Source organism: Geotrypetes seraphini, chromosome 3 (genome assembly GCF_902459505.1).
Source record: "Geotrypetes seraphini chromosome 3, aGeoSer1.1, whole genome shotgun sequence".
In the NCBI taxonomy this organism is placed as follows: domain Eukaryota; kingdom Metazoa; phylum Chordata; class Amphibia; order Gymnophiona; family Dermophiidae; genus Geotrypetes; species Geotrypetes seraphini.
Window position 1 is genome coordinate 300,865,331 of NC_047086.1, and position 17,331 is coordinate 300,882,661.

The window sequence follows — 17,331 nt, forward strand, 5'->3', positions numbered from 1 at the left end:
GTTAGTTTTTCAGTCTTTAGGCAACTACGATGTTCAATTATTCTTGCTCTGATAGCCCGGGTAGTACAACCCACATAATATAATCCACATGGGCAGGAAATCACATAAACAACGTATGATGAAGCACACGATGTCACAGCTCGCAATTGATACCTCCGTAAAGTTTTGGGATGTATCCAAAAAGATCCTTGATACGAGGTAGAACACACAGAACAACGGCCACACGGGCCGTGACTGCCTGTCATTATCTGGGAGGAATGATGTACAGTAAAGTCCGAAGAGACCAAATGTTCGGATAAATTTCTGCCTCTGGTGAATGCAATGCAAGGATGTTCTTTAAAAATTGGATGTAACTGTAAAACATGCCAGTGTTTATGTAGGCTTTGGGCTATCAGAGCAGATTGATTAGAATGGGAGATAACACAAATTTGATTTGTAGATGTTTCTTTCTTTCTTTGAGCAAGAAGTAAATCCCTGTTCGCATAACGAGCGCGTAAATAAGCCTTTCGTATAACAGATTCAGGATAGCCCCTGCTAAGAAATTTCTCTCTTAGATTTTTTGCTTCCATTTGAAAATCATGAAGATTAGTGCAAATCCTTCGTGCCCGTAAGTATTGGCCTATCGGGATTGCCGTTTTAAGGCGTCTGGGATGGCAACTAGCATAGGATAACAGATTGTTTTTTTCAGTATGTTTATGATGCATCCTCGTAGAAAGAATGCCATTCTCACAGATGACCTCAGTATCTAAAAACGAGATACTATGAGTATGACAGGTATGAGTGAATTTAAGGTTTATTGTAAGAGAGTTGATCCAGGAAATAAACAACTGTAAAGACTCCCCTGATGATGTCCAGATGAAAAAGATATCATCTATAAACCTAAACCAACATACCATGTGTTGGAAATAAGGATGAACATACAAGTGTTGTTCTTCAAATTTGGTCATGTATAAATTAGCTATTACATTTTTTCACATTTTTGTTTTTTGTAAGGGAGGTTTCAGAGAGATTTTTTGCCTCATGACTTTCTCTTCTGGGGTCTGCACCTGGGGATTTTAGTAGCCTTGTTTCATGTGTGGACCTTTTAAATATTTTTGCAGGTTTCAAAGGGACAATGTGATGTACGAGGCTGGGTTTATTTAGATTTATTTCTAAGTGTTTATCACTGTATAAACTCCGCCTGGGGCCAATGGTTGAAATAAGGGCATCGGGCCCGTACTGATTGATCCCTTTGATCCATTTAATTTAATTTAATTTAATTAAGGTTTTTTTCATTTGAGTTAGGGTGTATTCACACTCTTGTACACACGTGCATTATCCCCAGGGGCATTCCAGGAGTGATTTTCATGTGAGATACCAATTTTTCATAGTTGGTTTGGGATCAAGCCAGGATACCGATACAATGCATAGGAAGTTGATGAAACTACATGAAGAGTATTTGTCCCTAAAGAAACACAGAACTCATCAACGAGAAGGTGATAGAATGAAGAAATCTTTAAAAATGAACTCAAACAGTTTGATATTTCAAAATAAGGTGTTATGACTGAACTTAAAAATGAAGAAGATTGAGAATCTACAGAAGCAAAGGCAGAAAATGTTTTCTTGCTGTATGAGTGGAGCTGATTTTTAAGTAAAACTAGATCATCTACTTTATTATTGTCCCTATATCAAGTTATTTTGGAATTCAATTTGGACTCAAGTAAATTCTTTACTGGAAAACCATGTTGCGCTTTCCTATGATACCGTTTTATTTGGAATGGCTATGAGAAAAAAGAGTCAAATATCGTCACATAACAACAAACTTTTATTAATTATGACAGGGTTTTCCATTCAACATATTACCAATAATTGGAAAAATTACAAAAAATCTTAATTACACATTCTGGTGGAATTTGTTATGCCATATTTTTAAGATGGAAAGAGCAATAGCGTTACAAAAAGGGAACTATAATAACTTTGCAAAGATTTGGAGGCCATTGGAAAAGTATTGTGATGAATAGGCATCAACTCTTTTCTTTTCCTTTTCTTTTCTTTTTTAGATTTATCTAGCACACTCAAGGGGGAGGGTGGATTTGGGGTGAAATTTAAAAAGCTATGTTTATAATATATTACATAATATAATATAATGTTTTCTGGTTGAGAATTTGATGAAGGGTGGGTGGGTGGGGATTTTTATACTATTAGATTTTATGTGTTAGATATTACAGTGCTATATTGGAATTAATTTATGATACATTTTTGTGCACTTGTTATTTGATTTTAAAATGAATAAAGATATTATAAACAACTGTAAAAGAATGCAGAAAGAGGCAGCACAAGGAAAAAAAAATCAGGACAAAAGTGAGGTATGAGGAAAGGCAGACCAAGGCACATAACATCTGAATTTTCTTCAGCATCATCTAGCAAGTCTGAAAGAGAAGATAAATATCAACCTATGAAATCAATGTCTACTGAGGTTGCCAGTACTCCATCATTGACAAAAACACCTAAGAATATCTTGACATCTCCAGTGGTGTTGGTGCCTTAGATTGTGTCAATGTTTCTGGCTAGAACTGTTGCTCAGGCTAGAGAATGACACGGTGACAAAATTCATCACCGTTCCCGGATAACCACGGGAAACCATCTTCATGTCATTCTTTAAGAAGAGAGGGAAGAATCAGAGTATGAATGGCCACAACCACTGACCCACAAGCTTTGCTTTGAAGAATGCTGGTGTAGAAGGACTGAGGTTGAAATAGACACTAGAAAATGACATGGGATTATTTCCCGTGGTTATCTGTGGGGATGGGAACGGTGATGAATTTTGTCACCGTGTCATTCTCTAGCTCAGGCCCCTGGTCATGACATTACTGATATAACACTCTCCAGAAGTTCAATCAGACAATCTTGAATGCAAGTTAGGAGAACAGTTGCATCAGCAGAAGAAAACAAAATTTCCTTTGAAGGTCTTTTTATTTTGCACTGGGATGGGAAAATATTACCTCACATTGATGGATCCAAGATAAGTATAGACTGACTTGCTATTATTGTCACTGGAAACGGCAAGGAAACATTACTAGGCATTCCAAAGACAGAGAAAGAAACAGGAGAGTCTGAAATACGAAACATGACTAAACATATACAATAGAACAATAAACATACGTGACAACAATAGGTAAGGTAATGGGTAGAAATACATTTCAATATAAAAGAAACATTTAAGGATAAAAACAGTAGGGAGAGGTGCGGAAATTTGATATGGACTGAAAAAAGATTCAATATAAAATGTAAAAAAATATTGTTCCAGGGGGCCAGTTAATCACAAGTATTGCACTTGTCTAAGGGTTGGTTATTTTTTTGTATTTATTCAATTTTTCTATACTGTTCTCCCAGGGGAGTTCAGAACGGTTTACATGAATTTATTCAGGTACTCAAGCATTTTTCCCTGTCTGTCCCAGCGGGCTCACAATCTACCTAATGTACCTGGGGCAATGGGGGGATTAAGTGACTTGCCCAGGATCACAAGGAGCAGCGTGGGTTTGAACCCACAACCCCAGGGTGCTGAGGCTGTAGCTTTAACCACTGCGCCACACTCTCCCCTTACTTTGAGGACTCTAAGGGAAAAATTCTATAAAGGACGCCTAAAGTTAGGCATCCACAATGTAGACGTCCTGCAACTTAGACATCCAAATAGATTGAATAATAGACACAATAAACAACTTTAACAAGCAATAATTAGAAGTTAGACATCCAAAGGCTGTGCGCGATTCACAGAATAGGAGTCTACAATTTCATAGACGTACATCAGAAAAAGTCACGCCTAATGGGATGTGTGGGCGTGGTTTTAATATGGACATCCATTTACAGAATCACATAGCGCTCAACATTCTTAAGCGTTCTAAGACATCTATGTTCTTGCCTAAAATGTAGGTGTTGCAAAACCAGGTCTACTTTTGGGCATGCATTAGGCATGAGTTAGGTGTGCCAGAGGCGTCCACATATAGGTGTATGGGTCTTCTGATTTGGGTTTTTTTTTTTTGCTAATAATGGAAAAAGATGTTTAATAATGCATTACTCAATAAAAGAACATGAAAAAAAAATGTTGTATACTAAACCTCATTCCCAAAGTTTAAGAAAATAAGAAGAGAAACCCTACTCACAGTGGCTGTGGCTCAGAGCAAGTGAACATGTTTGACGTACAATCTTGACATCAATATGCATCTAGATGACAGACTGTCACTAAAAAATAGGAGCACGTACTGAGGTACCTGACCATCCTGGGGTGGTTGAACTCACAACCTTGGGAAGATGGAAGAAGTGCTTTTAACCACTGAACTACATTAGCTTTCTGCCCTGTGAGTCTTCTGATGCTACATCACCCCAACACCTTCAGGCCATCCCAAACCACAACAGAAATGTTCAGAAAGAGCCTTGGTGGTTTCAAATCTACTGCAAACTCTCCAGGTACTTTCACACCCTCTTACTGGTCTCATAAGAGAGGACTTTGGCATTTACATTTGCACTCTATCTTTCCAGGGTTCAGAGCTAATGTGGTTCAAGACACTTCTTGGTGGTTAAATGCACTTATCTCATCTTCTCAAGGTAGTGGGTTCAAATCCCTAGGATGGTCAGGTACACCAGCACATATTCATATTGTTTTTAGTGACAATCTGCCATCTAGGTGCATATTATTGATGTCACAATGATGTCAAGATTGTGCATCAAACATGTCCATTTGCTCTGAGCCACAACCACTGGTATCACCTGCAATGTGGGAGAGTGATTGAGAAACATGGAGGCATTCAGGTCACAGATTGTGCTGGTGTAAGCACTACTATTAGGAAGATGGAAACTAGCCATCCCCACAAGAGGAAAAGACTGTAGTCCAGCCTGTCTTCTTACAAATGAAGACGATCTCTTCTCATGGCTGGGACTCATCCTCTTAAAGACTCAACCTTTGAGCCTTCCAATCTCATAAACTTCGATTAAGTTTCTAACCTAGCATTCATGGGAATTATACTGAAAGGGCCTTTTCCTTAACACTATATATATATATATTTTTTTTAATTATAAGCTCCATACTGTGTATGTATAAATAAATATATATATATATATATATAAACACACACACAGTATGGAGCTCATAATTAAAAAAAAAAAGTACAGAAATTGACCTAAGTCGGTACTTGGACGATGTAAAAGACAGATTGTCCAAGTACCGATAATCAAAGCTGGTTTTAGACGTATCTAAACCCAGCTTAGGCTATTACCCTGCCTCAGAACGCCTACAGTGAAAAGGGGCATTTTTTGAGGAATGGAAAGGGTGGGAGGTGGGCCGATCTAGACTTAGTCATTTGGCAGCCATAACCAAAAAGATTTGACAGGTTGCCAGATGGAACGTATACATTTTGACTTAGACCAAGTCAAAACAGATATAAGTTCCAAATAGGGGCCGCTGATCAGCTCAGCAGCCCAGGCAACCTGTCCCCCCTGCACCGGTAATGATTGCAACAGGAGAGATGCCTAATCTCTCCTGCTGCGATCCCCCCCAAAACTGCGATCAACAGCAGGAGGGAGCCCAAGCCCTCCTGCCGGCAAGAACCATCCATGAACCTCGCGATTACCGGCAGGAGGGATCCCAAACCCTCCTGCCAGAAAGAACACCCCCCAACACCCTCAGCAATGATTGGCAGGAGAGATCCCAAGCTCTTCTGCCAGAAAGCAAGCATCCTCTGAACCCCCTAACCCCTGATTACACACCCAATCTCCCCATATCCCCCTGGATCCCCCAACTCCCCTGGACCCCCTATAACCTACAAAGTTTGCTGTCCGGCCAGGTCCTCCCTCCATCTGTACGTCTGGCCTGCCTTCCTCCGAATAGTGGGCCTGCCCCTTCCCAGTGCAGATGGGATGCACTGGGGAGGGGCCTAGGGCCTGACTGGGCCAGGTGCTTAAGGCCCTGCCCATAGGAGGGGCCTTAGGCACTTGAGACAACAGGAATTGGGCCAGTTGCCTAAGGGACCTTCTATGGGTGGGGCCTTAGGCACATGCACTGGGAAAGGGCAGGCCCGCATTTCAGAGGAAGGCAGGCCTGCCAGATGGATGGAGGGAGGACCCGGCCAGCTGGCCAAGTTTTCAGGTTAAATGGGGGACCCAGGGGGATTGGGTGCATTGTCATGGGGTTAAGGGGTTCAGGGGGGTGCTTGCCTTCCAGCTGGAGGGCTTGGGCTCCCTCCTGCCTGTTCGGGGTTCAGAGGGAGGCTGTCCAACAGGAAGGCTTGGGCTCCCTACTGCCGGTTTGGGGTTTGTAGTTTAGGGTATGTTCTTTCCGGCAGCAGGGCTTGGGATCCCTCCTGCCGGTCATCGCCACGGGTGTTTGGGCGGGGTGTTCTTTCTGGCAGGAGGGCTTGGGATATCTCCTGCTGGTCATCACGGATGTTGGGGGGGTGTTCTTCGGCAAGAGAGATTGGGCATCTCTCCTGCCACGATCGGCGGGGGGTGGGGGTGGGGTGGGGGGGACACGACTGTTATATGATTCTGTAACTGACGTTGTTTTTGACAGACAGTTACAGAATCCTGCTTTTAGGTGAAGGACTGGCCCCTTTTTTGCCTAAAAGGTCTTGTTTTGGGCGTTTGGGAATTGGGCAATTTTTTGGTTGGGAATGTGTCTTAAGGATAGACGTAGTGGTGGTTTTGGCGATTAAACTGGTGAACGTAGAGGTAGGCCATTCTTTAAAAAAAACCCTTATTTTGGACTTTTTTTTGAGAATGGACATTTCCCTGCTGCCTACTTTCTGCATCTAGGGACTTAGGCCAAAAGAGGACTTAGATGTGCCCCTCTACATTTTCACCTTAAAAACTTGGGTTACCAGCTGGGACACAATATCAAGTTAGCTTTTGTTAAAACAGTAAATGAGATTCACAGTCACTTCAATAGAAGGAGGCATGTCCTGTTTGACATGAGTGCATCTTTCAATTTAGTTGTCATCTTCTCCTAGCTAGATTAACTGGGGCTAGAATCTGTGGGACAGTGCTAAGATGGTTCCATTCCTTTCTCTAGTCTAACCCAATGTTCCCCAAGGATCTATATTTGGATTAACTCTTGTTCAATCTCTTTCTGTTCAGTCTCACCACCTTAATTTAAAGTGTCTGCCTATATGCAGAAGAAACCCAATTGGTTTGTTCTATGGACCCTCAAGAGAGTTCTGTGTGTCAAACAAAGATTGCTATTTTGAGGCTGTGTTTACTTGCTACTTCTGCATAAATTAACACTCAGCTTACAGATCAGAAGCCATCTGTTTTCAAGGGTAAAAATCTCTGTCTTTATTTTTGTTATATGATGCTTCGTGGTTTGCTGCCGAGCTATCTAATAGACCTTTTGAATTTAATATTTCTGCTCGACTTCTACGTAATGCAGATTTTTTTCTGTTCCCTTCAGTATGAGGTTGTACTCATAAAAAATATTTCGTATGAGTGTTTTCCTATCAGGCAGCTAGCTAAATGGGAACCTAAATTGCACCCTTTGATTTAAAAAAAAAATTATACATCTTATCTTCATTATAGGCATATGTTAAAGCCTTTTTTATTCATTGAATTTTTGTGGGATTAATGTTGATGGTTTGACAATATGTATTTTGTATTATTGACTTATAATTCATTGGTTATGTACAGGTTTCTTATATTTTGTTAAGTGCATAAAACCACAAAGTTATTGCAGGATAGAAATAAATTTTTATATTATTTTATAGCAGATCCTACTCAAAGGAACAATTAATACTTTTGGAGTTATTTTCAGCCTCCAAATTTTGTGCCTTGTCAACAAATTTGTGCAGATATTCTCCAATATTAAGGGACTCTTCTATTAAATTGCGCTAGCAGTTTTTAGCGTGGTGAGCCACGCTGAATGGCCCATGCTGCTCCAGATGCTCATAGATGCTCATAGACGCTCCCGATGCTCATAGAGTTCCTAGTGCAGTTTAATAGAAGAGGGGGTAAATGTCTCCAGATCATACAGAAAACAGAATGAAACTTCTGTATAGTGCCAAAAATTCAACACTCTCTAAATGAACAGCCCTGACTACTCATTCTATCTCAAATTAAATTTATGATTATTATAATTCATTATATAGTATATCTTTGTCTCCCAATATATCTATTAAATAGCTCAGCAGCAAACCATGAACCTCCCTATCTCAAATTAAATTTATGATTATTATAATTCATTAGGTAGTACACCTTGGTCTCCCAATATACGTATTTGTTATCTGGTATATTGTAAATCTCTGTTTCTCCCAGAGACTGTTATTATAAGGAGAGCGATGCACACACAACCCTCACTCCGTCCCTCCCAGTACATATATACCACAAATCCTATCTAAGGAGTTTCAATAAGTGACAAAATAGTGAAAGTAAAGTAGAAGAAGAAAGGGGTATAGAAGGAAACAGTGAAAAGACTAAAATATGGAAGTGTTTACAATACCTGTGATTTGGTGCCATCTGGTGAAAAAACCTGCACTTCTATTAAAGTATCACCAGTACATAAAGATACAGGTTTAAGGGCATCTGTTCCATTCACTGTCACCTTCATTTGACTGTCTGAGATTGAAGCTTGAATACTTATGTTGGTGAGATAATACGGCACTGTACCTGGAGATATATATATTACATACACACACATATAAAAATAATTAAAATAAAAATACAAGGAATGCATTTTTTTTTTTTATAAAGCATCAGAAATGGCCATAATGCTTTGAAAATTATGATTAAGTAATATGATATACAGTTTAATTGTTCACGTTGATAGAGATGCAACCCAAAGGGTCCTTTAATCAAACTGTGTTAACCACCAACATATGCTTACTGGGGGCATCTATGGGGGTGGAGAGTAGGCGTGTTCAACTCTAATTGGTTAGTACAGCTCCTCATTGTGGCCTAACCAATTAGCACATAGTTAGCACGTGAACCCTTAGAGGCAAATTCTATAAACAGCATTCCTATTGTAGGCAGCAGTAGGCATCCTACCACTGTCTAACCAGCCAATCGGGATGCACATTAAAAAAAAAGCACTCCAAGGCAGACAGTCTACATTGTAGGACTTTTCATGAGCCTAGGGAGACGCGTAGGGCTGCCTAATCTCACCCAAGGCTAGGTGTGGGCATGGTTTCATCTGGAAGTGGCCTTAGGCGAGCTTAGGTGGCCCTAGACATCTCTCTAGGGTTGCAATAGACACCTGAAATGTAGGCCAGCAAAATGCTGATCTACATTTCAAATAGACGTAGCTGCTAAGATGATCGCGGCAAGGGAATCTCCCTGTTGCAATCAGTTTAGCAGCTCAGGCAGGGAACATGTTGTCATCCCCCCCTTGAAGTTGGCTGGCAGGAGGGATGCCCACTCCCACCTGTCGGAACCCCCAAAGACCCCCTTTGAATGTCTATGGCAGGAGGAGTGTCCAATTCCTCCTGTCGTCACCGAGACATCCTTCGCCAGAATGCATGTCCCCCATGGGCGTGGCCAAGGGGATCTGGCCAATTGGAATCTTAGGCCACTTCCAGTGCATCCCAGAATGCACTGGTAGAGAGGCCTAAGACTCCGGTTGACCCAGGTCCCTCCTCGGTGCATCCCAGGATTCACTGGGAAGGGGAAAGTCTGCCATTCTATGGAGGCAGGCTTACTGGCAGGACGAAGTGGTCATCCCTCTTGCTAGCCATTGGAGAAAGGTACAGGGTGCGTACTGGGGGGTGGCCAGCGATGTCTTGGGGGGTTGGCCAATGGAATGGGTATCCCTCCTGCCTGGGGATGTCTCGGGGGGTGGTGCTAGGAGGCAGTGAGCATCCCTCCTGCCTGGGGATGTCTCGGGGGGAGGGGGGTGGTAGGAGTGAGTGGGCATCCCTCCTGCCAAGAGATGTCTCGGTGGCAGCAGGAGGAATTGGGCACTCCCCCTGCCATGAACATTTGAGGGGGAGCTTTGGGGGTTCTGGCAGGAGGGAGTTGGCATCCCTCCTGCTGGCCAACTTTGCAGGTGGAGATGGGTTCCCTGCCACAGCTGCTAAACTGATCACTGATAAGAGAGATTCCCTTGCTACAATCAGCTAAGCGGCAACACGATTCTCTAACAGGCACCAGTGATATGGACGCCAGTTAGAGAATCGGGGTGGTTAGGTAGGGTGAGGCATCTGTTTGTCAGGACAGTTGTGATTCTATATAGACAGTTGTGATTCTCAAAAGCTGCTTAGGCGGCTGTTGAGACTGGGCGTCCTTTACAGAATCCAGCCCTTACTGCTTACAAAATAGGTGTCAGAAAGGATTCATAAGCTAATGGCCATGAGCTGATGGGGAAACAATTGCATGGTCATTAATAGAAAATGGTAAGTGTATCTGTGCTATCTTACAATAGTGATAACTGACCCCATGCAAAAGGAAATTTATGTTTATTAAAATTTGATATGCCACTTTGCTTTATAAATCACAATGGTTTATAATCATAAAACTCAGATAAATGAAAAGAGCTCCACTATAAGACAGGAAAGCACCTGCCACAATCACATAAAGTGCTATCACACAATATGGGGCTTATTCTCCAAAGAAAAAAACATCCAAGAAGTGGCATAAAAGGGTAGACAGACATTTTTCTCACCAAACCCTTCCAATTCACTATTTTTGAAACCTACGCACATTCTCTAGACAAATATCTATGCTGTTGATTAGTAGTTCATCTAAATCTCAGGGGCATGTTAACGGTGTAGTTTGGGCAGGACTAAGGTAGGCTTATTTAACGAGCTTGTTTAACCGATTTGTAACCTAAGAACTCTTAAAAGCCTTTATCTCCTTACTCGGTCTACATGTACTCGACACAGTGGCGTACCTAGCATATGTAAATCAACACTTTCAATTGGAGACTACTGTGGTCATAAGACGTTATGGTAATAAAGTTTTGCAGAAACTATGTGGAGCAGGTGACAGCTCTAAATTCACTCAAAAAGAAGGAAAAAGCCTCAGAAAAGGCCCTCCCACCGCCACAAAGGTGGATATAAAGGTGGTTAGACGGTAACCTCACAGGCAAAACCTTCATTTAGAAATGAGCATTTGAGCAGAAAAACTATGCTTCACATATGCAAAAATAGATAGAGGAAAAACCACTTATCTTAAACTGATCGGCACACCGACGGAGGCCAGCGTTTCACCGACAAGCTGCATCAGGGTGTGACCCGACCGATCAGTCTGCAAAACAAAGAAGAATAAAACAAAAAGAACTTTAGCAGTTTCACATTGAGTTTCAACTTCTTAATATTACAATACTGGCATGTACCTTAAGAGAGCGAAAAACAAACGCTTCAAAAGAGTCCAGAAGATGGCTTCCATGGGGCGGCTCCGGGATTCTGAAATTTAAATGCTCCCGGAGGGAACGTCACAACCGGAAGTGTGTCAAAAGATGACTTCAAAGCTGAGAAAAAGAATCTGACAAAGTCAGCTGGCAAAGACAAAAACAAAAACAAAAATGTGAAGGTGGATTTCTTCTGAAAAGGATACAAAAGAGAAAGTGTAAAAAATGTAGAAAAAATGTAGAAAACAAAGTGGAGAACCAAAGTAAAAGACCAAAAAAACACATGCATTTTTTATTTGATTTTAACAAAAGACTTTGATTTTTTTGGTCTTTTACTTTGGTTCTCCACTTTGTTTTCTACATTTTTTACACATTTTTTACACTTTCTCTTTTGTATCCTTTTCAGAAGAAATCCACCTTCACGTTTTTGTTTTTGTCTTTGCCAGCTGACTTTGTCAGATTCTTTTTCTCAGCTTTGACGTCATCTTTTGACATACTTCCGGTTGTGACGTTCCCTCCGGGAGCATTTAAATTTCAGAATCCCGGAGCCCCCCCATGGAAGCCATCTTCTGGACTCTTTTGAAGCGTTTGTTTTTCGCTCTCTTAAGGTACATGCCAGTATTGTAATATTAAGAAGTTGAAACTCAATGTGAAACTGCTAAAGTTCTTTTTGTTTTATTCTTCTTTGTTTTGCAGACTGATCGGTCGGGTCACACCCTGATGCAGCTTGTCGGTGAAACGCTGGCCTCCGTCAGTGTGCCGATCAGTTTAAGATAAGTGGTTTTTCCTCTATCTATTTTTGCATATGTGAAGCATAGTTTTTCTGCTCAAATGCTCATTTCTAAATGAAGGTTTTGCCTGTGAGGTTACCGTCTAACCACCTTTATATCCACCTTTGTGGCGGTGGGAGGGCCTTTTCTGAGGCTTTTTCCTTCTTTTTGAGTGAATTTAGTGCTGTCACCTGCTCCACATAGTTTCTGCAAAACTTTATTACCATAACGTCTTATGACCACAGTAGTCTCCAATTGAAAGTGTTGATTTACATACATTGGTTTTCAATACATCTGTATTTTTGTACCTAGCATATGTGACACCTGGAGCCCATCATTTTTTGACACCCCCCCTATCTATATGAAAAATATGATTTTTAGTAACAATCCACATATCGCACAACAAGAGTGTACCTAGGAAAAGGCAGCATCTTAAACACTGCAGTGAGCACTAGATCACCAACACATACATTGTAAAACTAAACAAGCCAGATCCTGCACAGTCAATTGATCCTGTACAGTCGATGCTATCAGAAAGCCATATCCCTTTCATACACACAGACAGATACACCCTCGCCCAATATGGAATAATCACAAACTAAAAATAGAAATATGTAGACAAAAGTTAAACTGAACCGCCATGAAACCAGACTCTGCATACAATGCAACACCACAACACCACAAAAACAGTAATACATGTCCTCTAATACTGTGCAAAATATAAAGACAGTAGATGTAAATTTGAAAAAACTGATACATAACAATCACCACTTTACAAATAAAAATAAAACAAATAATGAGAAATAAGAAAATAACATTTTATTGGACTAATCCCCGTAAGCTTGGTCCCCATCCCCTCAAATCACCTGATTCTATCCACACAAGTCTTGAATTGTTTTATATTGAACTTATTATATTAAAGTATAAAAAGAAACAATATTCTGTACAATTGTCAATTTATAAATCAGTGTCTTCTCCCCACTCTCTCTTCCCCATTTCCCTTCAGCATCCTCAGCCCACTCTCTCTCCACTTTCCTTCAGAGCACACACATAAAAACAAGCAAGTAATTTTATATCATTTTCATTCTATTCATTCATAGAAATTAAAGTCTAAATAATGCCAGTCACATAAGAAAACATGATTTTACAAAAACAATTCCCTGCACAGTCAAGCCTGCAAGGATTACTAGATGTCTTTCAGCAGCTCCCCTCCCTCCCTCCCCCTTACCTTCGTGGCCAAGTCAAAATGATCTACCAACAATAAAATTTAAAAAACACAAAGCACACTGTACACAGAGAAAATGTTAATTATCATTTATATTCTGCGGGTTTTCAAAGAGGTCAAGGCAGATGACTTTATGCAATGTCACCTCAGTAACAACTATACAAAAATAAACAAATATACCCCCTCCTTTTTTACTAAACCGCGATAGCGGTTTTTAGCACAGAGAGCTGCGCTGAATGCCCCACACTGGTCTCGATGCTCATAGGCTCCCTGCGCTAAACACCGCTATTGCGGTTTAGTAAAAGGGGGCCATAGTGCAAAATATAGACAGCATATATAAATTCTCAAAACAGTAGAATAAAATCATTTTCCTACCTTTGTTTGGTAATTTCATCAGACTCTGGTTGCACTTTATTCTTCTGACTGTGCATCCAATATTTCTTCCCTTCTTTCAGCCTCCTGTATGCTTCCTCTCCTCCAGACCTCATTCCCTCCCCAAACTTTTTCTTTATTTCACCTTGCCCCCTTCTTTCTTTCTCTCTCCATGCCCCCTTTCTTTCTCTATGTCTGCCTTTCTCTCTCTCTCTCTGTGCCCCATTTCTTTCTTTCTTTCTTTGTTTCACCCTGCCCCCTTCTTTCTTTCTCTCTCCATGCCCCATTTCTTTCTCTATGTCTGTCTTTCTCTCTCTCCGTGCCCCATTTCTTTCTTTCTTTCACCCTGCCCCTTCTTTCTCTCTCCATGCCCCCTTTCTTTCTCTTTGTCTGTCTTTCTCTCTCTCTCTCCGTGCCCCATTTTTTTTCTTTCTTTGTTTCACCCTGCCCCCTTTCTTTCTGGATCCCTGTCTCCCCCCCATTCTTTCTTTCTTTATCCCTGCCCTCCCCCATGCCACCATGCCACCATTGGGAAAGATGCTGCTGCCACTACCACCATTGGGAACAGGCTGGCGCCGAGTTCTCCCTTCCTGCTTTTCTTCCCCGCAGGGCCGACCAACTCTCGCCGCCCAATGTCAATTCTAACATCGGAGAGGACGTTCCAGGCTAGCCAGGCAATGACTGGCAGGCCCAAAACGTCCTCTCATACGTCAGAATTGACGTCGGGTGGCAAGAGTTGGTCGGTCCCGCGGGGAAGAAAAGCAGGGAGAACTCGGCGCTGGCTTGTTCCCGATGGCGGAAGTGGCAGCCTTTCCCCGGCGGCAGCCTATTCCCCGGTGGGTGGCCAGCTGTGCACCCCTTTGTGGCGTGCACCCGGGGCAGACCACCCCCCCCCCCTTGGTACGCCACTGACTTTACATTGTAACTATTCCGCTGATTGTCCAGCACCTCTTACTGTGAACCACCTTGAACTTTCATGGCTTTGGCGGTATATAAGAATAAAATTATTATTATTATTATGCCTTGGACATTTTTTTGCTATAATCGAACATTTAAGAATATGTCCAGGGCATAAGTTAGACATTTGGTGTTAGATCTGTTTTAATAATGAATAAGTGCCAAAAAGGTGCCCACATTGACCAAATGACCACAGGAGGGATCAAGGCATGACCCCCCCCACACTCTCGCAGTGATCACTGACCCCCTCCCACCCCCTAAAGATGTGAATTAAACAATACATAGCTGCTCGTATGACAGCAAGCTCATAGTAAAGCAGCTAGCAGGTTCCTAGAGTAGCCGGCGGGTGATGTACCCAACCATATTCTGTTATATGGGAACTCAGGCCCATCTAACCACTCTAACCCCACTATAGTTTAACCACTATACTTAGGGTGGAACCTGTAAGCCTTCCAAACTCCACCCACATTCCACATGTGGGGCAACACCTGCAGGCATAAGGATTACTGGTATGGTGTACAGTTAGGTTCTGGGTGGGTTTGAGAGAGCTTACCATACACCATAAGGGGTTTATGGTGAGATGTGTACCTGAGACCTTTTATGTCATGTTCACTGCAATGCCCCCTAAGGTGCCACGCTACTCAGCTGGGATATCTGTGTGGTCAGTCTAGTACAAATGCTGGCCCCTCCTACATCCCAATGGCTTGTTTTGTGTGTTTTTCATTTGGATGTGGGTTTTTTTTTATTGACAATGGTTCAAAAAGATAGATGCACAGAGGACATTTTTGAAAAAACAAGATAGATGTTTTGCAGCTTTGAAAATGTCATGTTCGCGACTGGATTTTTGTACATGTTCCACAAAATGTCTAAACTCGGATTTAGACGTCATATTGAAAACGCCCCTCTACATAACTTAATAAAAAAATGTTAAAACATCATATTAAAACCAAGTGTTTTGCAACTAGCTTCTTCTAGCAGCTCTGATGTTTTCCAAAAGTTTCTACAAAAATATGAGGAGGGTATTATTCAGCCTGTGGTGGTCAGCAGTTTTTAGGTCATTGGCCACTGTGAAGAATTAACCCCTGTGAAGAATTAACCTCAGATATTCAATGGTGGCTATGTCCAGACTACAGCATTAAATATTCAGGTATGTATAGTCACCTGGAAGTTAACCAGGCATTGGCTGATATAAAGATTAGGGTTTGGTGAGCTTGGCGGATAAAGTTAGGACAGCTTTTTTGCTGTTTTAACTATCTGCTTATTTAAGTGGTTAGCAGACTGAAAATTGCTGCTAACCAGTTAAACAGCAGCTTTGCTCAAAATCTACATCTTGACTAACTGGTTTGCAAATGGCTACTTAGAGCCAATATTCCACTGGCACTACATGGTTAAGTGCTGCTGAATATTGGCAGCATGCCTAAGGTTAAATGCAAACACTGGACTGGAATAAACTTAGGTCATGGAATGAAGCCCTCAGTAACCTGTGTGTTAGATGTTCATCACCACAACAGGTAGGTACTTTTTCTTTCATCGGGCTTCAAACCGTATTTTTTGATTGTTTTTCAATGCTTATAAAACTTCTTTAATGATTTTCAAAACTTTATGTAAAACTTAATAGTTTGCTCTAATTACTTATGCAAACATAGAAGCGACACTTATCTTTTATCTTTTAAGCCAGTCGCTTATCAGCTGTGCTCAGACTATCGGCCCGACGGGACCCGTTTCGCCACTCTGGCTTCTTCTGGGGTCTGAATAGTCGAGCTGCAACATTAAAACTAAATTATAATCTGTCAATTTCAACAGTCTTATAATACTCTACAAAATTTTTGACCTTACTTATAACTTAACTAACGGTACTCACCGCTCAAAGCTGTACCCGGTTTATCAGGTTCAAAAAATGGCGTCGGCAAACACATACTAGTGCGCATGCCCTTTATTCAAAATTGGCTGTGACGTCATAAAACTATTACAACTTCCATTTTTTATTTTTTATTTTTTATTGTTTAAAGATATTTTATTTTTTACTTTTTTACAGGAAAGCATACCAATCAATGGTGCTATTTAAACCGTGAGGTTTCAAAGTGTTTAGCATGAAAATCCATTTACATTCTGCCTGGTGGAGCTTCTTTTGTCTGTTGCCTCCCCTTAATAAAGGGTCTAGTTGACATGCCTATATACCATAGTTTGCAAGGGCAAATAATTGTATAAATGATATGATCCGAAGAACATGTCAAAAAATGACTGATTCTCACTTCCCTTCCATTCGTTGGGTTAATAAAAGACTTAGTTGGAATCGCCATTTCGCAGAATGCACACTTGCCACATCTAAAAAAACCTTTAGGCAGCAAACTAGAAGTGCCCTCAGTTGTGGAATTTAAAAGCGCTGGACTCAACAAATCTTTTAAATTTCTGTCTCTTGCAAACGCTATTCTTAAATGATCTTGCTGGAACAACGGATGAGTTTGTATAATACTCCAATTGCTCTTGAGAATAGCGGCAGGTATATTTGCTCCGGTGGAAAACCTCATAACACAAGTTTGTACTACTTCCTGTTGAACCTTGGTCACTTTGTTCTCTAAAAGAGCTTCCCTGTTGTAATATCTTGCTCTTTTGTAGGCGTGTTTTAAAACCATTAATGGGTACCCTCTTTCAATTAATTTGATTTTCAATTTTTTTGCTTGTGATTTAAAATTCCTTAAAGAAGA

The 17,331-nt window shown here is 41.2% G+C and overlaps 1 protein-coding gene across 1 annotated transcript in view; it reads right to left on the reverse strand.

The window, feature by feature from the left end:
• The window catches only part of LOC117357752, a 245,966-nt gene that overhangs the window by 192,967 nt on the left and 35,668 nt on the right, over positions 1–17,331 (reverse strand). The window contains exon 3 of the mRNA XM_033938800.1: positions 8,459–8,625. Within this exon, the coding sequence (XP_033794691.1) occupies positions 8,459–8,625 (167 nt within the window). The remainder of the gene's footprint in view (positions 1–8,458; positions 8,626–17,331) is intronic.